Source organism: Hypanus sabinus, chromosome 9, assembly GCF_030144855.1.
Source record: "Hypanus sabinus isolate sHypSab1 chromosome 9, sHypSab1.hap1, whole genome shotgun sequence".
NCBI lineage: Eukaryota > Metazoa > Chordata > Chondrichthyes > Myliobatiformes > Dasyatidae > Hypanus > Hypanus sabinus.
In genome coordinates, this window is record NC_082714.1 from 55,840,202 (window position 1) to 55,863,125 (window position 22,924).

A 22,924-nucleotide genomic window follows, 5' to 3' on the forward strand; every position below is an offset into this window, starting at 1 on the left:
CCAGTGAGCTCAAATGTGAGCTGCTCTAAAAATCGGCATTTTAGAAACTCCCCCTCTTGGAATCCAGGAACAACTTGATTTTCCCAATCATATTGAAATCCCCCATGACTAATGTAACATTGCCTTGTGCCATGCATTTTCTATCTCTCATTGTAACTTATAGACCACATCCTTACTACTGTTTGGGGATCTGTATATAACTCCCAGTAGGATCTATTTACCCTTTCAGTTAGTTCCTTAACTCTATCCACAATGGCACAACACTTACCAACCCTATGTCACCTCCTTCTAATTATTTACTTTCATTTTTTACCAACAGACCCATGCCACCCCATCTGCCTTCCTGCCTGTCATTTAGATATAATGTGTATTATTGGACATTAAGATCCCAGCTACAGTATATTCTTCTTTTGGCCATGATTCAGTGATACCTACAACATTATACACAACAATCTGTAACTGTGCGACAAAGTCATTGACCTTATTCCGTATTCTGCACATATTCAAATATAACGCGTTCGGTCCTGTGTTCATCCTTTTCAACTTTGTCGCCCTTTACATTGCAGCTCATCCTGTTGACTACACTTCCACCCTATCAACAGCCTCACCTTGCTAGGTGTCTCACTACACATTACTTGTTTGTAAACCAACTTCCTCATCTTCAGCACTATCACTCGGGTTCCTATCCTCCGACTAAACCCGCCTGAACATCTCTAGCCAACCTGCCCACAAGGACATTGGTTCCTCTCAGGTTGAGGTGTACAGGTCATACCTTCCCCAGAAGAGATCCCAAGGATCAATGAATCTGAACCCTTGTCCCCTGCACCAGTTCCTCAGCCACGGATTCACATGCCAGATCAACCCTTTCTTACCCTCCCCGGCGCGTGGCACAGGCAGCAATCCAGCGATTACTACGCTGGAGGTCCTGTTTCTCAGCTTTCTACCTTGCTCTCTGAAATCTCTCTTTGGGGACCTTCTCAGCTTGTCTACCTATGTCATTTGGTACCAATATGTACCAAGAATTCTAACTTCACCTTCACCCTTGAGAATGCCATGGCACGATCCGAGACATCCTGGCACCAGGAACACAGCATAACGTTGTGTGTGCGCTACTGTCGAAGTTTTCCGGCGCTCGGTCCTGCTGCGAGGCTGACGGTCGGCCATTAGGGAGCAGCAGGACTCTGGCTTGCGTGAGGAACACTGGGCCGCTCCTGCCGAGCTCACCTCCACCTCGGCCTGCTCTCCGTTGCGGATTCAGTGGGGTAGGGAAAAAAAACACTGACACGCTGTATTCAATAAACAATCTTTATTCGACCCGGAATTTATTGTGCTTTATGATCTAGCCCATTGTGATTATTGATTGGGTGTTAAAATCGGCGTGGTTTAGCACACGATGGGTGCAGGCTTACTGTCAGCGGCGCTGCCCCTCACTCCAGCTTTAAGCTGCCCTGTCACCTACAATGTATGAGGAAGGACAGCTGAGGAGTTCGGGCGTAGACCCTCGTGCTGTTCAGGTCTCAGACCAAAGCCAACATAACAGGTAAAACCTGCGCCAATGTTTGTCCATGTATTATCCCATGAAGTGGTCGAACGGGTCCCTCGTTTGTAACATCAATCACTATTTAATAACTATGGAAAACAATACACACTGGCCTTGCAAATGTTATCCACACCCCTCAACTACCTGCACGTTTTCTTTGCTCTCTCGGCTTCCCTGACCAATAGATCAATCAATCAGAACGTAAAGCAGCTGTCAGCGGAGTCAAATCCAACCCCCCTCCCCTTGTTGTGAGACTGTGGTCGCGGCTGAGAATCGGACGCAGTCTCGCACCTAGTTCAGCTGCGGCTTGGTGACCCTCGCTCCCCACACAGGTAGGTCAAACCCTTTAATGTACGAGTTGCTCTCCATCAGAAAGTCATTTAAACTAAAACAACATTGAAAAAGAACATAGTGGAATAAAATAAACTGAACTTATTGGTGAAATTTCGATACTAAATTAATGAAAGCGTCGTATCTGATTCCCAAGAGTTTCTGTAGATGCTGGAAATCTTGAGTAACACGCACAAAATGCTGAGGGTCTCGGCCCGAAACGTTGTCTATTTTCGTCCATAAATGCTGCCTGACTTGCTGAGCTCCGCCAGCAATTTGTATGTGTTACTCGATTTGAATTACCTTTTTTATGAATCGAAGAGTAAGCGGCCGATAGTAGACGATGGGATCTGAGGAAACCCAGATATGCTAAGAGCCGATGGTCTGGAGTTTAAAAAATATATCCAAGTGATCCAAGAATCTAAGGAATGAAACACTTTTTAAAGGGAAATTAAATCTCTTTCCCCCATCCCACCAGAATTTGGAGAGTTGAACGATTCTAATTAAATATTTAAATTGATTTGCATATAGAAAGCAGTTGAATATATTTTTATAAGGTTCATCTTTTTCATTTCTGCTGTTCCGGATCCCATTTTTCTTTCCGCCTCCTAATGGTCCCACAATTTTTGGCAATGCTTGCTTATTCTCTGGAAGTGTGGTGCTGATTGTGATTTGCCCCGTTGTTTCCTTGATGCCAGCTGCCGCTTGTATCAGGAATAACACCAGTCAAACGAAGAGGCGAGCCGGCAGTCCCGTGCTCAGCCCAGTGCCGTTGTACACCCCCACCGATTTCACTCGCTGAGAAGTGCTCGGAGTCTCTGGCCCCCTTTGCTGGGTGAACAATCAAACTCGGGGGAAGCAACATCTGCACTGTACAATGCCAGGGGAAAGGGAAAAGTGTACGACTGAGGGGAGGGGGCGAAACTGCATGTGTGATAAGTCAGTGAGATACAACAACTAGGTGGGGAGGGGAATGAAGTGAGTGGGGGGGGGGGGGGGAGGAACATGAGGCAGTAAAACTCCGCTCGCACTTCCCGTCCAGTTTTAATGCCTCCTCCTGTGTCAGGGCGCTGCTGTGAAGGCACCATGGAATCGGAGGCAAAGCGACTGAAAGAGAAGATCAAGGAGAAGCTGCCAGTAACGGGGCCACAAGCAGCAAGCATCTATGAGTTGGCACGGTGGTACTGCTACAACACCAACACCCACGGCTGCCGCAGGATTGTGGTGTCTAAAGGCCGGCTGCGCCGGACAATCTGGCTGATCCTGACCCTTGGCGCCGTGGGGATCATTTTATGGCAGTGCGGTCTTCTCATCGCCTCCTACTACACTGCTTCCGTCGCCATCACCGTCCAGTTCCAGGAGATTCCCTTCCCTGCCATCACCATCTGCAACATGAACCCATACAGGTCAGTTCCCCACGCCCTCCGCAATTCCCAGAAAGACCTCCCTGTTCAGCGGCCCCCTTCAGCATCTCCCAAAGTCAGTGAAGTAGCTTTTGAAAGCGGAGTTACTGCGCGAATCAGGGTACCAGGCAAATGCAGAGCAAGATCCCGTAGAGATGATCCATTTCAGCCCACTTATGGTTGCGGTACAAACATTCGCCGAACCATTGGCTGACTCCGGTTGTTTGTACACCGCCGTGGGGTATTTTGGGTCAAGCTAGGGGGGTGGTGGGGAAGGAACAAACGAGAACTCGGTTTTGCATCACATTCAAAAGCTGGCATCTCCGACAGTGCAGCTCTCCGTGGCACTGGGAGATTCTGCCTGGGCCCACAATTACAGAAAGCCATTCAGCACACAATGCCGAAGGAATTCAGCAGGCCAGGCAGCATCGATGGGGAAAAATACAGTCGATGTTTCCGGCCGAGACCCTAGAAATTCCATTCTCCTACTTCCGCCCTTTCGTACTCTTTCCTAGTTTAACGCCAAATGTGCGAAACCGCTGAAATCCATTACCAGAGACGTAAAATCCACGTGTCTTCATGAAAGGAGGATAATATTTGACAATGTTAGAATATTTGGAGTCCATAACCATTACTATGGATAAGGGAGAAACAATAGAAGTCATATCATCTACACATGTAATTGTTCAGACTTTTTAAACCATTATACAATTGGATTTTATTTCAACAATGAGACATGAAAATGAGCTGTCCCGGGTGAATTTGCATCACTTTGGAAATTCCACCGCTGGTGCTGTCCACCATTGCAAACACTTAGGAGGGAAATGAGCATAATAATAGCAAACACGAAGTCCACTGCAGATGCTGTGGTCAAATCAACAGGTACAAACGAGATGGATGAACTCAGCAGGTCGGGCAGCATCCATTCAAATGAGCGCATCAAGCCAATCGGTAATTAACAGAAGCGATGTTGTTAGGCACAGCAAAATCCAATATCTACCCGGAGGGTGAATAATTTGCCTTCGTCATCAGCCCCTTCCTGCATTGTGTGCACTCAATCTCAATCATCCCCACCTGTTGAGCAATGCCCTTACTGCGGTGGCAGCCCGCTATCATGGCGGCAACCAGCGATCGGAAGATTGTGGTTCAGTCCCCACCGCCGTCTGTAAGGAGTTTGTAAGTTCCCTCCGGGTGCTCTGCATTCCTCCCACATTCCAAGAATGTACGGGTTGGGTTTAGTGAGCTGTTGGCTGCTATGTTGGCACCGGAAGCGTGGCGACCCTTCCTCACAGGCACAGCACAATCCTCACGGATTTGATTTGATGCAAACGATGCATTTTCATGTATGCTCCGATGTTTCAAAGTACATGAAACAAAATAAAGTTCATCATTATCTTTACCAGCATTTGAACTATCAGGACTCCGCCAGTTCGCCAATTTACAAGGATGTTGCCCTGACTGGAGGAGCTGAGTTATAGAGGAAAGATTGAATGGGTCTAAAATTTATTCCTTGGAGCATAGAAGATTCAGAGAAGATTTGACCAAAGTACTGTATTAAAAAAATTATTAGGGCTATAGATAGGGTAAATGTAAACGGGCTTTCTCCTCTGGGGTTTGGTGGGACTACAACTGGAAGTCATGGGTTAAAGGTGAAAAGTTTAAGGGAAACATGAAGGGAAAGTTCTTCACTGAGGGTTGTGAGAGTGTGGAATGAGCTTCCAGTGCAAGTGGTGCACGCGAGCTCGATTTCAATGTTTGTTTGGATGGGTTCATGGATGGTAGGGGTATGGAGACTATAGTCCTGGGTGCAGATCAATTGGGAATAGGCAGTTTAAATGGTTCAGCATAGACTAGATGGGCCGGGCCAAGGGGCCTGATTCTGTGCTATACTTTCCTATGACTCTTCATTTCTTTCATGGTATTCTACCCTCTCCTATCAGAACCCCCCCCCCCCCTTCTCCAGCCTTTAACTCTTTCACCTATCAACTTCCCAGCTTTTAACTTCATCCCTCCCCTTCTCCTGGTTTCACCTATCACCTACCACCTTGTACTTCTTCCTCCCTTCCCCCCCCCCACCTTCTCACTCTAACTTCTGATCTTTTTTCCAGTTCTGAGGAAGGGTCTCAGCCAGAAACATCTACTGTTTACTCTTTTCCATAGACGCTGCCTGGCCTGCTGAGTTCCTCCAGCATTGTCAGCATTGTCTGTGTGTGTGTGTGTGTATATGTGTGTTAGTGTTACTTGGTAGATTTCATGCAAATTTTTGGTCTGCCAGGAATTTAGTGATGGGGCTGAAGGTGGGAATTGGAGGCGAGATGGAGTAATAATCATGATCTCGCTGAAAATGAAGGAGACTGTTGAGCAAATAATGTTCCCCGTCCATTTCTTAAGCTGCGATGTTTAGTAAATGTGGGAACCCGTCACTGTAGGCCATTGTTCCCCATGATTGGAGGGTCGGTGGCAGAGGTTAAATGCTTTGACGAGCACCTGATCAAGGTGTATATTGGCGCAAAATACAGTAGGAAGCACAGAAATTCTCAAACAATTGTCATAAAAGATGTGCTGTATTTCTGAGGGTGTCTTCCTTGTCAATAATGTGAACATGAACTTCCTAAAAAGGTCCTACTTGAATTCCTTCATGCACACCCAGAGCATGGTGGTTATCATTGCCCCGGGTTTGCTCCTGTCTCTCCACAGATACTCTGCAACGAGACATCTCCTTCAGAAACTGGACCAGGAGACGCAGATTGCCATCAATGAGCTTTACCACTTCAACACTTCCAACAGCAGCCAATGGCGAGCTCGGCGAGACACCACTGAAAGCCAAGGGGGCGGATTTTCCGACAGTATTCCACTGCTGCGGGTCAAAGTGGGCCAGGATTACACCATCCTGTCTGACCTCATTACCAAGAGGCAACAGAGGATGAACGGGACATTCCAAACCCGATCGTTCGGGGGCAGCCACACCCTGAAACCAAACAATGTGATTGGCTTCAAGTTGGTGAGTCTGACACGTAGGGAAGTGCCAGATCCCGTGCGTCAGGATCATCTTGGGCACTGGAAATTAGCTGGATAGTGACCTTGTATTGCAGGTTCTCTTATTTCTTCTTTCTCTCCCGGGGCAGTGCGAGAAGAAACACGATGAATCGACCTGTGACATCTATACATTCAACTCTGGCACAGCCGCCATCCAGGAATGGTATCGACTCCACTACCTCAACATTATGGCACGGGTGCCCGAACAGGCCAAACTGCAGATGGGATACTCTGCTGCTGATCTCATATTATCCTGTTCGTTTGGGGGAAGAGCCTGCGATTCAAGGTTAATGCAGACTAAAATATCCAGCCGTAACTAACTGAAAATAACAGTTGTCGCTAGGAGACGACAGTTTTTGGGTTGGCACCTTTCCAGAATGTTCCTGTGCAGAATCGCGTGGATCCGCAGTGAAGGGGGGAGGGGAACAGGTAGTTTGGGGTGTCTGCACTCGGGGAGGCTCAAACAGTGTGGAAAGAACAGTTCTGAGGCAGATTCTCTCCCCCCCCCCCACTAGGAATTTAGTCTGGAGGAGAGCGGGGGGGGGAGGGGAATCGTGTTTGCGGGGGGGGGGAGGGGGCTGCAGTTCAAAGCAGACCTACAGAATGGGAGTAGCAGTTCTGATTAGCTCAATCATTGGGGGGCATTTCTGAGGCAGCCACGGCTCCCCCACGCTCAGTGCAGTGCTGGTGGGGGGGGGGGGGTGCATTTAGAGAGGATAGTTCTGATGGGGCTGGTGAGGTAAATGCCATGGAGTGGCATTAAGGGGCCCCATTACCTTTTTGGGGGGTAGTGCTGTATGGTCATGTGAACATATCCGTCCGGATTGATTCATTAGGGGTTGGGTGGTGCTTTGGGCTTGCTGTACTGTCAGGTACCTGCTTACAGGGAGGAAGGGTAATAATTTTAAGTCTGTTGAAGTTGCTGTTCGATTGACTCCATCATTGTCAGAGAGCTGGGACAGAGAGAGCAACATGTACAACACGCTGGAGGAACTCAGCAGGTCGGGCAGCATCCGTGGAAACGAGCAGTCAACGTCTCTGGCGGAGACCCTTCGTCAGGACTGAAGAGGGAGGAGGCAGGGGCCCTATAAAGAAGGTGGTGGGAGGGTGGGAAGGAGAAGGCTAGTAGGTGCCAGGTGAAAAACCAGTAAGATCAAGGGTTGGTGGAGGGGAAGCAGGGAGGGGATAGGCAGGAGGGGTGAAGAAGGAATGTAAGGGGAAAGCACTATGGGTAGAAGAAGAAGGCAGAATCATGAGAGAGGTAGGATGCTGGAGGAGGAGGCAGAGGGAAACTGGGATGGGGGAAGGGAGAAGGAGGGAATTACCAGAAGTTGGAGAATTCAATGTTCATGACAAGGGGCTGGAGACTACCCAGACGGTAGATGAGGTGTTGAGACAGAGAGAGTAGTGTTTCAGGGGAACTAGGTTCACTTTATTAAACCTTATAAATTATGACATTTTATAAAGTATCAGCTCAAACCTCTATACTCTTGGGTTGTCTGTAGTCTTTGCGGGGGGGGGGGGGGAATTCCGAGGTTAATATCCAATTGCACTTTGCTTCCAGCTTTCCCGCGTTTGTCTCCGCCGAAATCCAGGTCCTCAGAAAGATCTGCACCTTTGATATCTCACTTTTTTCCACAGTGACTGAGGTGTCTTTCTTCCCCCCCCCCCCCATCTCTCCCCACTGCAGGAACTTCAGCCTAATGCATCACGTGCTGCGTGGAAACTGCTTCACGTTCAACAGTGGAGAAGATAGCAGGGCTCTGCGAACCAGCAACGCGGGCAGTGAGAATGGTAAAACAAGGTGGAATTTTGACTGATAATGGAGGGTAAAGTCAAAAGACGGGAAGCAGTGTCTACAATTTACTCAGTAAATGGGGTTAGCACTGATTGGCCCCATGGACAAAGGGAGCTGTTTCTGTGCTGTACCACACTATAATTATAAAACATAAAACATTTTATTCTTCCAGTATAGCTTTATGGATTCAAAGCCTCTGGGTTAAAGACTACTCTTCGCAATTATCTTCCAGATGGAAGTTAATCTTTATTGAAGGACTTGGGGAAGAGTTTCCACTGTACTCTGGGTGTCCCAGTGCAATATTCACGGCTCTGTCTTGGTGGAGAATGCCCACGATCCTGTGTCCTTGTGTGATTTCACTCTTTAGTAAAGGCCCCCCCCCCCCCCCAGGATGTGGTGTTTCACAATCTTCAAGTCATGACATGGGTTTTTAACAACAAAAACAGAAGCAGGAAAATGCTATTCCACCCTTTGCATTTGTTCCACCTTTCAATGCTATCTTACTGAGCATTTGGTAGCCTATTCCCACTTTTGTCCCACATTCTTTGATCCACCTGCCTTGTAGGGAACTTTCCATCTCTTTCTTGTGCTTATTACATGATTTCTACACTTCACTCCAAGTTCTTTTGTTGGGGGTTGTAAAAAAAAAAATGCAGATCCTTGAAATCTGAAGTCAAAACAAATGATGGTGGAGATTTTCAGCAAGTCTGACATCATCTGCGGAAGGAGAATGTGCATTAAATCCAGGGTTGTTAATCTTTCACTAGAATTGGGAGTTACGTGTCACACTAAATTTTTAGCACTTACAGAAGCAGTAGAATTCAAAAAGAGGTGGAAACAACAGAAGGGATATCTGTGGTGGAAGGTTGATCAAAGTGAGAGTGATATTGAGAAAAGTCAAAGTACAGGTTTCAATGGAAATACAGAATTGCTATCCGAAGTTGTTCTTCTCTGAAGTGAGATACAAACTAAAGACAGAAAATATTGGAAATTATAAACTGGTCAGCTCACTTTTCACTAGCAGCATTTTAGCCTGAGGTACTTTCATCAGTTCTGATCTGATAAGGCATAAAGAATTTCCAAGTGGAAGTCAATGTTTTACTGTTCATCAGAGCTGGCTATGCGCAGTCAGCCACCATATTTCTACTTGCAACATGGCTGTATTTATTGGCTATAAATTGACCACGATGTCTCAAAAGTTGGCTTTCCTCTTCTTCTCTTTCACAGGCCTGAAGGTGACTCTGCATGTGGATGAGGATGAGTATAATCCATACCTCGTCACTTCAATGGGAGCCAAAATTGTCATTCATGATCAGAACGAATACCCCTTCATTGAAGATGTGGGGATTGAGATTCAGACAGAAACCCAAACGGCCATGGGCCTTGAATTGGTAATCTTCCCAATGGGAAACACTCCATCACAACTAAGTAGAGCTGATGGTTAAGGTCCAAGCAAATCTCACAGTACTCAACAAACTCAATTTTAGCATGCAAATGTGAGGTCCTCTGTTTTGGATACAAAAATAATTGAACAGAATACTTATTAAATAGTGGAAGTCTAGAAAATGGTGAAAATCCAAGGAGACCTGAGGATTAATGGAATTTATGCCTGGTACACCAGATAATTGAAGTTGGGCTACAGCTATTCAAAATTGTAGTTGGATTTTATCTGGATTAGGCATCTCATTTTAATGATGGGAGTGCATATGAATGTTAACTTGGATTAGATTCTGTTATACTTGGCTGGATAGAGGGCAAATGGAATGTTGGCCTTTGTTACAAGGGGAATTGAGTACAAGAGCAAGGATGTCCTTTTGCATTTGTACAGGGCCCTGGTGAGACCACACCTGGAATATTGTGTACAGTTTTGGTCTCCAGGTTTAAGGAAGGACATTCTGGCAATTGAGGAAGTGCAGCGTAGATTCACTAGGTTGATTCCTGGGATGGCAGGACTGTCTTACGCAGAGAGATTGGGCTTGTACACTGGAATTGAGGAGATTGAGAGGGGAATCTGATTGAAACATTTAAGATAATTAAAGGATTTGATAGGATTGAGGCAGGAAATATGTTCCAGATGTTGGGAGAGTCCAGTGCCAGAGGGCATGGATTGAGAATAAGAGGTCAGTTATTTAAAACAGAGTTAAGGAAGAGCTTCTTCTCCAGAGAGTTGTGAAGGTGTGGAATGCACTGCCTCGGAAGACGGTGGAGGCCAATTCTCTGGATGCTTTCAAGAAGGAGCTAGATAGATATCTGATGGATAGGGGAATCAAGGGATATGGGGACAAGGCAGGGATTGATAGTGAATGATCAGCCATGATCTCGGAATGGCGGTGCAGACTCGAGGGGCCGAATGGTCTACTTCTGCACGTATTGTCTATTGTCTATTCTGCATAATTTAGTATGTTTTGATTTAAGTTTTTAGTTCATTAAGCAGAATTGATAGATAAGCTAGAAGTTGATAAGTCTAAGACTAAGGGGCTTCAGTCTGAAAACTAGAGTTGAACAAAGAAGTTGGGAAATATTTCAATATGCAGGGGATGGCGGAAACATGGAACTTTCTTCTCAATTGGCAATTGAATCTACATCATTTTGGTATTTAAAATCTGAGATTGGTGGAGTTTTGTTAAAGGTTTATAGAGAAATGATACATGGAGTTGGATAACACATCCCTTTTGGTTGGGTTGATTGACAGAATAGGCTCAAGGGGGTAAATATGCCTGTTCCCATATGCTGAAAGTGAATAGATAGTTGGGGAGATGATGCAAGTTTTAAGGGGATAAGAATTGATGGATGGGATTGAGAATGGAGGAATCTGGTTAGGTGAGTTGAGATGAGGAGAATATTGTAGATGTGAGTCAGATCTGTAACCTAGTGATTTATGGCAGGTCTGTGTACAGAGACACAATGCAGTTTCAAATTCCTGCTGAACTTCCAATGAAATGGCACATAGTAAAAAAGTAAGATTTTTTTTGCACTGTATTTTTTCTTTTGTATATACAGTGGATTCCAGTCAATTGGGACATATTGGGACCAGTACATTTTGGTCCAATTAAGTGGCTGCCCCAGAAGTAAAAGGTATATAAAGACAATCTACTGTTTAACTGAGTAACAACTGAAGTGTTTAAGTGAAATATACAGTAAAACAAACGAGACCACTACCAAAACTATTGGTGGCTGTCCATCATATTTGACAATGACAGGAAACTTGTGTGGAATGCCATTGCACTGGGCAGTTCCACTCACCCCTCCCAGAAGTCTGGGTCTAGTGGGATGAGCAGATGTCACAACTGGATTTTTCCCTGGTTGCTGTGGATGACCATGACAACTTCTGTGCCTCGTCGTGCCCTTTGCTGCCCCGTGAGCATTGCAGAAGGGTCTTTCTGGCCATTGGATTTCACTGTGTAGATCCCTTCTACCCAGTCTGCCAGAGCTGACTTCACACACACGGACTTACCAGGCTCTAAGCTACCTTCACCTCATATAGCCAACCTGATGGAGCAGTATACTGAAGTGGGGCTTGGAGCCACAGGTGAGAGCAGAGTGCCCGGTGGGGACCAAAGGTAACATTCAAGATACTTCCAAGTTCTTCATAGGTCCTAATTTGTTGAAATAGTGAAATCGTTTCATTTCCACATCCAGCCGTTTCTGGTATTTCTATGTCTGAATGATTGAAACAGCAGCGAGCAAAAGAGTTCTGAATTGCTCACTGCTTATTTCTCAAAACTATCTGACAAAAATCACTGCTTTTGAACACACACACATGCAGCTGATGCTATTTAAAAACTGTTTGGTCTATGCACGGTGTAGTAGTGTCTAACGAGCACATGATGTGGTTGTGACTGATGCTAGTTAGAAAAGGTTTGGCAATCATCTCCTGCCCCAATTAAGCAGCATGTTGTCCCATATAAACAGCTGGCCTTACTAACCGATGGCCTAATTATCTGGAATCCACTGTATTTTTATTATGCATAAAATTTATTTTGAAATAAAAATCGGATAAACTAAGCAACCTTCACCAATTGCAAGGCTTACAATAATTTACATTGGCTGCCATTTGTCTCTTGCAATGTATTACTTTCAATAAATCATTTCTGTTGATGTTTCAGACTGTATTACAAAGACTGGGTAGTCCGTACAGTGACTGTACAATGGACGGGCTGAATGTGCCAGTGACAAATCTCTACAACAAAAGATACACTTTACAGGCAAGACTTCAGCCCACTTGAAATCATCAACTGGGAATAGAGAGAGCAGACTAATCCAGTTGACTCCTTTTGTACACACAGATGTGTCTACACTCGTGCTTTCAGATGGAAATGGTTCGATGATGCTGTGGGTGTGCCCATTATGAGAAGCCGCGACCTGCCGAAGCAGAGTACTGCGATTACGCAAAGTTCCCAGGCTGGAGTGAGTTCACACTTCCTGCTGATCAATATCTATATGTCTGCAGCATCCAAAGATTACCACAGTGATTTGTTGCTCCATAGATAAACAGAGTAGGCATTTTATGCATGGCAGGATTGCACGAATTACAAGAAGTCTCACCTCCTGACAGAAAAGCATGGGGTGGTATATATATATATTCTCTCCCTCTCTCCCTCTCTCCCTCTCTCCCTCTCTCCCTCTCTCCCTCTCTCTCCCTCTCTCTCCCTCTCTCTCCCTCTCTCTCCCTCTCTCTCCCTCTCTCTCCCTCTCTCTCCCTCTCTCTCCCTCTCTCTCCCTCTCTCCCTCTCTCCCTCTCTCTCCCTCTCTCCCTCTCTCCCTCTCTCCCTCTCTCCCTCTCTCCCTCTCTCCTCTCTCCCTCTCTCCCTCTCTCCCTCTCTCCCTCTCTCCCTCTCTCCCTCCCTCTCCCTCCCTCTCCCTCCCTCCTCCCTCCCTCCTCTCCCTCCCTCTCCCTCCCTCTCCTCCCTCTCCCTCCCTCTCCCTCCCTCCCCTCCCCTCCCCTCCCTCCCCCTCCCTCCCCCTCCCTCCCCCTCCCTCCCCCTCCCTCCCCCTCCCTCCCCCTCCCTCCCCCTCCCTCCCCCTCCCTCCCCCTCCCTCCCCCTCCCTCCCCCTCCCTCCCCCTCCCTCCCCTCCCTCCCCCTCCCTCCCCCTCCCTCCCCTCCCTCCCCCTCCCTCCCCCACCTCCCCCTCCTCCCCTCCCTCCCCCCTCCCTCCCCTCCCTCCCCCTCCCTCCCCCTCCCTCCCCCTCCCTCCCCCTCCCTCCCCCTCCCTCCCCCCCTCTCCCCCCCTCTCCCCCTCTCCCCCCTCTCCCCCCCTCTCCCCCTCTCCCCCTCTCCCCCCCTCTCCCCCCCTCTCCCCCCCTCTCCCCCCTCTCCCCCCCTCTCCCCCCCTCTCCCCCCCTCTCCCCCCCCTCTCCCCCCCCTCTCCCCCTCCTCCAGTCATGACCTCAGATCAACAAGTACCTATGACTCAATAGACAATAGGTGCAGAAGTAGACCATTCGGCCCCTCAAGTCTGCACCACCATTCTGAGATCATGGCTGATCATTCACTATCAATACCCAGTCCCTGCATTGTCCCCATATCCCTTGATTCCCTCTCCAAACTCTACCTACCTGTACAAACTCAATGTAAGCTGGAGGAAAGCAGCTCTCTACAGTTGTCTGGATGCAACAATGATTTCAGATAATGATTCCAGTATTCTACTTTCTATTTCCCTTGATTTATTTGTATTCTCTTTTTCCTCCCATTGACTCATTCTCTCACTTTGCATCATCACATTTCTGTCATTTATTCTTTCACCTACTGTAATGTCTCTTCAAGCATGAAACATGCCGTTCTCTTTCCATGTGACTGTAAAGTTGGCCAGTGGAGTCAACTGGTGTACTTGCCTCTTAAGCCATGTAACAATCTCATGGAATGTCTGACTCCCATTTGGAAGGAAGTATTTAAAAATCCATTCTCAATAAGCTAACTGAGCCTAAAATTATGTGCTGTGAGAGGATTTTAAAAGTAGTAAAGCAAGAGATGGATGTACAAGCAAAACCTATCAATTTCACTTCACAGAGTGAGCACAGCTATGCTCAAATTGGGAAGAAAGCACTTGGAAAAGCAACTGAAATCAATAAATTCCATTAGTTTCTACTAGGTAGAGCCTTTACCCCAGCAACAGATCATAAGTCATTATTAGTAGGCCCCACATCAGCAATATCTACTAAGGTGCCCAATCATTCTCTCAGTATCACTGCCATCATCATCGTTGTTATGTGCTGTTTCGTAGTTTGCCGTTGCTGCCTTCTGGGCAGTACCTTTACAAGACGGGTGACCCCAGCCATTACTTGTACCCTTCAGAGACTGTGATCACGTAACCAGGACTTGTGATATAGACCAGCTGCTCATATGACCATCCATCACCTGCTCCCCTGGCTTCACGTGACCCTGATCAGGGTAGAGAGAGCTAAGGAAGTGCTACACCTTGCCCTAGGGTGATCTGCAGGCTAGTGGAGGGAAGGAGTGCCTTACACCTCCTTTGATAAAGATATATCTCCAACCCACCACCCAGTCTGAGTCATTTTGGATTCCAGTGAAGTTCTCATTGCCTGCTTTTTCTCTCAGTATATGTGTGTTTAATAGTCTAGAGGAGTTTCAAGCAGAGCTCATTGTGGATGCACTGTTGCATCTTCCTCTTTCAACTCTATTGAAAGTGAAAATGTGATCTACAGAGTAAATGCCGTCAATCAGACTTTCAAGAAATTGCCATCGTGATCCAGAACGAGTCAGTTTTGGATTGTATCTGTGAGCACTGAAAGATGGACAGAATTAGAACAGTGTACAAAAACTAAAACTATACCATAATTATCATAGTCAATTGTTGAGTGAATTCCAAATTTTGAACCATTTGATCATGAAGATCCAATGTAAGTTTCAGGAAATGACAGAACAAACCAAGAAGGGCTGGCAAGGAAACAGAGTTGCCTTTGAGATTAAAAACAGAAAATGGTGAAAGTAATTAGCAGATCAAGTGGGGTTTCTTGAGTAAAAAAAATAATTAAAGTTTTGATCTAATAACCTTTAATCAGAACAGCATTAAATTTGTATCTATTATAATTTGACGCCAGCAAAATGATCAGGAAGACTCTGAAATCTAGACTAAGCTAAATTTAAAATTGGTACACATTAAATATATTCAGAATCAACAAGATGAAGGACCTCTACCACCTGCCTGTGTTGTACCACAGTGCAGTCCGACAATGAAAGTTGATGACAAAATCCAGAGAATTGGTCCTCTTTCCTTATCTTGAGAGTCATCTCTTGGCAAAGGGAATCATTGATGATGAAATTTTCCACTGCCTTCAATGCAGCAGCATGTGTTGTGTTGATTGAGAAAAGAGTAATTCAAGATTATGACTTCAGACCCGACATAAACCCTATGATCTACCAGGCAGAAGTGATCCCTGTCCTACAGATGTCTCTGTGACCTGGACCGTGCAGAGGGGCATCACAAGGCAACAGAAACCACCATCAATGCCGGTTCAGCAAAATCCCCCGAATTCGTTGGAAGGATAAACAAACAAGAGTAAGTGAGCTCTCTCCCAGATCAGCTGACTTATTTCAATTATGAATATTCTGATGAATTTGGAGCATCTTGCTGGGATGGCATTGGTGGTGAACAAGAGATCTGGTGTTTCGATGACACATAACTACTCTGCTGCACCAATGGCCTTTGGGACCAGCTGGTCAAGGAAGCCATTGAAATAAAACTAGAGGGAAGGAATTTTAACAAAGACGAAAGTCTCTAAGTAAGAACTGAATTTTGATTGTAAACAAGGTGGGATAGCAGAAACCTGATTAGAAGTGGACTAACAGATCAGAAGGGATGGTCTATGGGGGTATAAATACTACCAGGCTAGACGTGCCCAGGCATCATCCCTAAAGAAGATGGCAGAGTTTGTCATTGAAATGTTGATTAAAAATTGATACCTGCACCCAGCTGGAAGCCCAAGAAGAGTTTATTCAGCCTTGGTGGTGTTTTTCTAGTGACTTGTGATCCCCAGCAATTAAGCATTATTATACCCTGTTGATTATGATGCACGAATCATGTTGATCGTATGCCTGATGCTGAACTTACAAATCAAAGTTGTCTGATTTGGAAGTTCATCAGACACCTTTGATTTGGAGAAATTGAATTGGTTTATTATGATCACATGTACCATGGAACAGTGAAAAGCTTGACTTGAATATCATTCATTATAAAAGTGCACTGAGGTGGTGCAAGGGAAAAAAAATAAGAGTGCAGAATAAAGTGTTACAGCTACAGAGACAGTGCAGTGCAAGAGAGTGAAGCTGTTCAATGTAAGGATGAATTCAAAAACAAACCAGGCTTCCTGAAGAAGTTTCTTAATCCAGATGCAGAGAATTTGGGGACACAGTACAGGAGTCAAGGGGTCATGAATAAATTCAGGTTTTTTAATAGGAAGAATAATGGAAATCTGGAAGAAGATATAATTCTGTTTGTTTAGTTATTTGATGTTGCCCACAGAGTTTAAGAAATTTCTTCTGTTTTCCTATAGTTTCCTGCTATTACAGACTGCGCAATCAATTTATTCAAGAACAATTGGTTTGCCAGAAGATTTGCCGACCTGCCTGTCAGTAAGTTCCTGAGACCTAAAAATAATTTCCATTCCAACAAGATAACTCAATGAAATCCGGCAAGTTAGTTGTCCTTCTCTCAGTGTTAGTTACAGAGAGATGCTCCACTATGGATTATCAGAATATATTCTATGTGCTTCCTGTATAACAACTGTGCAGTCCATATAGATTCCTGTTAATAGTGTTCAAGCATTTCCAGCCTTTCTTGAGCCAGAGTTTAGTCATTGTTTGTCCCTCTGGAGTTATGTCCAGTTAGACTCTTTTGTCAACATTGCTGTTGATGTCCAGTCCACTCGCGTTCCCATGGAGCTGGCGATGCAATCAAATATGCAACCAGGAATCCCAGTTAAAACTTTGTGGTGAAGTTGCCCTAAAACTAGTGTCCATCCCTGAGGACATGATGTGATTTTGTACCAGCTGCCAAACAGAACTCCGAGTCCACTGGGTTTGAATATTAGCTTTATTTGTCATATGTACATCGAAACATACAGTGGAATGTGTTGTCTGCATCAAATCAAATCAGCAAGAATTAACACACTTTTGGCGCCAACATAGCATGCCCACAACTCATTAACCCTAACCATATGTCTTTGGAATATGGGAGGAAACCAAAACACCTGGTGAAAGTCCATGGGGTCTCAGGGAGAACATACAAACTCCTTACAGATAGCTGCAGGAATTGAACCCTGATCTTACAGCTGGCATGGGAAGTGTTGTGCTAACTACTACGGTACTGTGCCACTCTAAATCTAGTAAGTGCTGATCATTCTAAAACAGGGATATGTAACCCAAAAGCAAGAAAAGACATTTTCCCCAAATTTGGCCACTTACTTACTGCCTGTTGTCATTGGCGTGTAGGGCAGCAATGAAGGGTTGCACACAGAGATGGGATTCTTCTTCATTGTTGTTTCCCTATCGACTTTTTTTGACCGGTCATGGTTGTTAGCCCTGAGCTGAACCCCCAAACCTGAAGGATTGGTGGACCTCTCTTAGTCTGGCCTCTACCCTTTTACCTGTTTCGAAGGGGTGACCCTACAAAGACCCAAAGCACAAGGCCCTGACTCCAGCCAATGTTACTCTCCAGGTCATTGAAGCACACAAGCCTCCAAACCCTACAGCAAGGTTGTGGTCCTCTTGGGGGAAGTTTCATCAAAGGTGCATAAATTTAGCAAATGCAATTCAACAATTACTGTAAGTAATGGAACATAGATGGTATGTAGTATTTTCCAGATAGGTGGACACAGCATTTTTAGGGAGGACTAGATATAAAAAGCAAACCAGTTGTGAAGTCTGCTCACAAGAAATGCGGTATAATAAATGCATTGAACCAGATGCTAATGTTTTAGTTGTACTATATTTAAAGGCACAAATTCTGAGGTTTTCATGGCTCATCTCATTGCACCAGGAAATACCTTCTCACTGTCCCCTCTTGTTGCGTCACTGACACCCCCCCATTCCCCCCGAATAACCAGTCACCTGTAGTCTCTCTACAGACGTGTCCACTCATTGCCACTATCTAGGCTTAAATCACCCTCAATCCTACTTGCTGTAAAGTCACTGTCCAACATAGGCCCTGTGGGCCTTGTGCCCAATCAGTGCCAATACCAGTGGGGCTTATTTACAGTCAGTGTGGGTCCAGTCCATGATGACCCTGTGTCCAGTCATTGCCAGTGCCACAAAATCTCATGTACTGATATCGTTCATGCTTTTGGAGCCACTTTCCAGGCAATGTCATGCCACTAGATCTAGTTTGTAATTAATTCTAGTGTCCAGTCATTTTCAGTTACTCTAGAGCCTGTGCTCAAACTGTGGATCATTTAAATCTCATATCCAGTTAAGACTGAGTCCTCTCCCTGTGGAACATTGAGAGTCACAATAAGGGGAAGGGAGCTGGAGGGGGGAGGGGTGGCATGGGTGAATGTAATCCTCTAAAACCATCACCCAGTCAGCTTGATCCCTATATGACCAAGGCCCAGCCCTAGTCCAATTTTTCTCTGCTTTTCATTGGATATTGGGACATTAAGCCATGGACTTTGTGCTTTCTCCACAGCTCTAAGGAATGGACAATGACTGTTAGCGTCGCACAGTGGCCCTCAACACCATCTGAGGTGAGCAATGCCCACACGATTCCTGTTCCCTGGTACCTGAATCATTCTAATACCAGGTTCCAGCATGTCTGCTTGGGGGTGGGGGTAGAATCTGGTGAGCGGGCAAGTTAGGTGTAAAGACGCAGCAGTGAACTCATTCACATGTACAGATGTACAAGCACACACGTGCACACACACACAGAGATATTGATCATACTCTCAGTGACATAGACCTACACTGACCCATGCACCATTGCATCGTCATTCATTCACACTCGTGTTTGCTCAATTTTGTGTGCTTAGTAACTTAAACTTTCACTGGCTGTCATTCAGTCTCATTTCCTTAATTCATTCTCTCATTTGCATCACTCATTCTCTCACTGTCCCATGCCGTACATTCATGCTCTCTTGTACTCATTCTTTCAATCTTTTACATAGAATCTTACTAAAGCTTGCACATTTACACTACCGCTTGATCCCTCACGTTTATACACTCAGTTAGTTACTCACTCACACTTCCCCTTGCCCGCTGTCAAGTTCTCATTCAAGTCAAATGCTTGCCCACAAGCTTACATTCTTTGCTTTAAACTTACTCGATCTGCCTCTCTCTGTCCATCACACACTTTCAATCATTAGCTTTTGTCTTGCTCAGTACTGCACCCACTCACAGTCTTCAATATATGTGTGCTTGTTTAATTACATATACTTGATCACTTTTTCCCTTCCTCATTTGCACTGGTTCCCAAGAATTAATCTAGTAAATCTAGAAACTATTAACTCCTAGATAAATGTGTCCCACCAGCCTCAAACTGACCTTGAACCAGGCTGCAAGGAATGAACCACTGATTGTGTTGCCCCCATATCTGATTTGAGGATCACTCTCCTTGAATGATGAAGTTACCCTGCTAGTGTTAGGTGCACCTCGACATCTCAAGGACAATATCTACTGCCTGCTTCAACATGGCTTTGTTCTGCACTGCTGCCTTATTTTGTCTAAGGCGTATAGAAACGTCATCCGAGGGATTCTGTATAGAATCCTTGGACCAATCTATATTGTGGAAGTGCATCTGAAGTTTCTGAGTATCAGTGGTGTACAGACCTCTCAGTCCTGGAGCCTCAGCTCTCTGATCATTTAAAGGAAAAATGAGTCAAATACCTCAGTTCTCTTTGATCAGGAGACAGGGAAAGTTTTTGTCCTGTAGGGTGAAGATCTTCACAAAGAGACATTTTCTAAATGAGAGGAGAAAACTTTAAAAGATACATTTTTACACATTAAATAATAACTTCGGATTCCAAGTAAAATATTCAAATATAATTGAACGTCATGACTTTGTGTAATCCATATGGATTTGAATTTCCATATATTCGTATTGGTAGAAGAGAGTGCATGTAAAAGTGCCCACACGCGCACACGCATTTGTATAATTTTTTTGTAGGAGACAGTGAGTGAGTGGGTCAAATTGATTAAGTAAATTGTGAATTAGAGGACATGCAGAAGGAGGCGAGAGAAGCAACTAATTAATGGGTGGAGAGACTAAGCTAATCCATGGAGACCTCTGACTTGCTGTGATGGAATTCGCTCACACCATTGTTCTTCCTCAGTAGGAGTGGATCCTTCACCTTCTGAACTGGGAAAGGAAACTCAATCGAAACCAAACACTAAGAAAGTAAGTTCTGATTTGTCAGCCTGCTACTACACAATGTGATCATGAAGCTGAGATTCAATTAAATCTTCACTTCAGTACGTTTGATAAGAATGACCAGGAAATCCAGGAATGAAAATCACTAATGCACGGAGTTTCAAGACTGGCAATTTCATTCCTCCAAGGGGGAGAGATCAGTTCTATAGGCACTTGAAGGGCAAGGCACAGTAGGGCAGTAAGTGTGCATGAACAGTTCAGCTATGGGAACATTATTCTAACACAAACTAATCGGGCAGCCAGATGAACTCTTGTTACCTAAGACAGCAGGGCACACCACAAAGATTAAAAGGTAGGAGGCACAAATTTTAAGAAAGGGCTTGGTCCATTGGGATTCTATGTGTTGGAAGGGAATAGGAAGGGGGATGTTTCATTGGAATCTGAGTGACGTTTCTAAATTGGGGTCTTTTTTTCTGCTTTGCAACTACCATGCAATTTTCTCATCTACCTCACTGACTATGAGGGTCTTTGTTACATTTTAAAGTTATAAAAGCACAATAGGAATGCAAATCTTTTGCTGTGTAGTGGGAATAACAGGAGGTTTTTAGCTTATTCAGTGCAACATGTTTCATAGCAAGTGTACAGATTACACTGGTTCTGTGCTTTCATTTTCACTCAACAGGAATGCGTTAGCCAATCTGGCCATCTTCTATAGAAGTCTGAATCTGAGGAACATAACTGAGACAGCAGAAAATAATGTAAGTATTAGTGCTGTTGTTCCACCCCCGTTGGCCAGTGTTGCTAATGTTTAGCCAAGCAGAACAGGCGGATCCTCAGATTGCCTTCCTCGAAGTTGATCTCACTGGTAAGAATGAATTAATACTTGCTATTACCCAATCTGCTTGATTACTCATGGCAAACCTTGGCAACATAAAATCATCACTTGGGTGGGTGGAACAAACTCCATTCATAAAATTACCTAGAACATGCCACTTTGAGATCATGTGTTTCATTTTAGCACGTCACTTTAAGCAGCAAGCTCACAGTTGAGTGTTGAGTATGACTCTTAACTTCCTAAATGTCCAGTCTAGATTCCGCATTATGTTTTATTGATACAGTTCACTCATAGCAAGTGGCCTTTCTCAAAAGCCGGTGTTATAATCACACAATCTCAAAACAAAAGACTCATTTGGTGAGACACATAAAATTGGAAAGAAAGCAGCACAGACAGTAGGCAGGTAATTATTACTCTCCAACAGTGGAGAGCAGGATCCAGGAATCCGATCTGAGGTGCACATTACATGCATGGAATCAGTTGTGCTAATGCCTCTGCTTCTCTGATTCTAGATTGTCACCTTACTCTCAAATTTTGGAGGCCAGCTGGGACTCTGGATGAGCTGCTCTGTGGTTTGTGTTATTGAGATAATAGAGGTGTTCTTCATTGACATGTTCCTAATTGGTGCACGGAAAGGCATACAGACAGTTCGTAAGTGGTGGCGGAGAGAGAAAGAAGAGGAGGAACCACCGACAGCCAGTAGTAGGGCTCACAGATCTTCAGTCTACATCAACGATGAAGACCCCCCAACTTTTAACGCTGCCCTCCAGCTGCCTTGCGCTCAGGCATCGGACATGCTGCCTCCCACCTACGAAACACTTCAGATGCATGCAGACTTCCTCCCAGACACAGCTGGTTTGAGGTGCTGCACTCACTGACTGCTGTATGGCAGGAATGTCAGAGGATGTCTTCAACCTGGTAGTAGAACAAGGCAGTGCAGGAGGGTTAAGCTCGTTCATGGTCAGCAAGCAAGAATAACCCAACAACTCAGAGCAAATGCTAAAAAATATATTGTCTTCTCATCTTTGTGATTCTATCTGTAATAAATGCTATTTCAAATATTTGGCAAATAGATTAAGTATTTTTTGTCCAAATGGAGCTAGTTCAATTTTGAGCAAAACAAGTTTTTCCCTGTGACTCTAGTTGTGAAAAATAAAGTCACAGACTGTTTATGCTGTGTAACGCTTAGGGCTATCAGATTGTGTTTGTCTAGGGGGAAAATCCGTCCACCCACCAAACCATGTCTCCCTTTTGCGTAGATGCTGTGTAATGCACACTGGTACAAACTCACATGTACAATATCAGACGGCACACAATGCATGTTTTACAGATTACACTTTATAAATCTTACAGGAATGAGGTAATTAATAGTGATACAATATAAAAAGAAAGAAAAGGGCGCTGAAACTTATCAGAGTTCAGTCAGTTTGTGCACAACAGCTGGAGCTCAATTATCGAAGCCTTCTGTTCACCATTCGATCTTCTCTGACTTACTCAACCCGCCGCCTGGGACCAACCTCGGTGGTCGACCAGAGCGCATCCAGCACATCCTTCCTCTTCGGTTCACCTCCAGAAAAATCCTGCGCACTCTCTCCAGGTTCCCGCACATACAGATAGAACAACATTGCTTCCATTGGTTAGTTCCTCCATTATCAATAATTATA

The 22,924-nt window shown here is 45.0% G+C and overlaps 1 protein-coding gene across 1 annotated transcript; it reads left to right on the forward strand.

Annotated features, from left to right (window-relative positions):
- The first annotated feature begins 1,401 nt into the window (after positions 1–1,401).
- LOC132399411 (amiloride-sensitive sodium channel subunit gamma-like) lies at positions 1,402–22,321 on the forward strand. Its single transcript, XM_059979715.1, is given in 13 exon segments — positions 1,402–1,540; positions 2,937–3,276; positions 5,971–6,274; positions 6,399–6,595; positions 8,000–8,103; positions 9,335–9,498; positions 12,214–12,312; positions 12,394–12,514; positions 16,620–16,698; positions 18,749–18,806; positions 20,391–20,452; positions 21,108–21,183; positions 21,773–22,321. Coding segments are annotated over 12 exon segments (1,950 nt in total). The 5' UTR covers positions 1,402–1,540; positions 2,937–2,956; the 3' UTR covers positions 22,139–22,321.
- Positions 22,322–22,924: the final 603 nt, after the last annotated feature.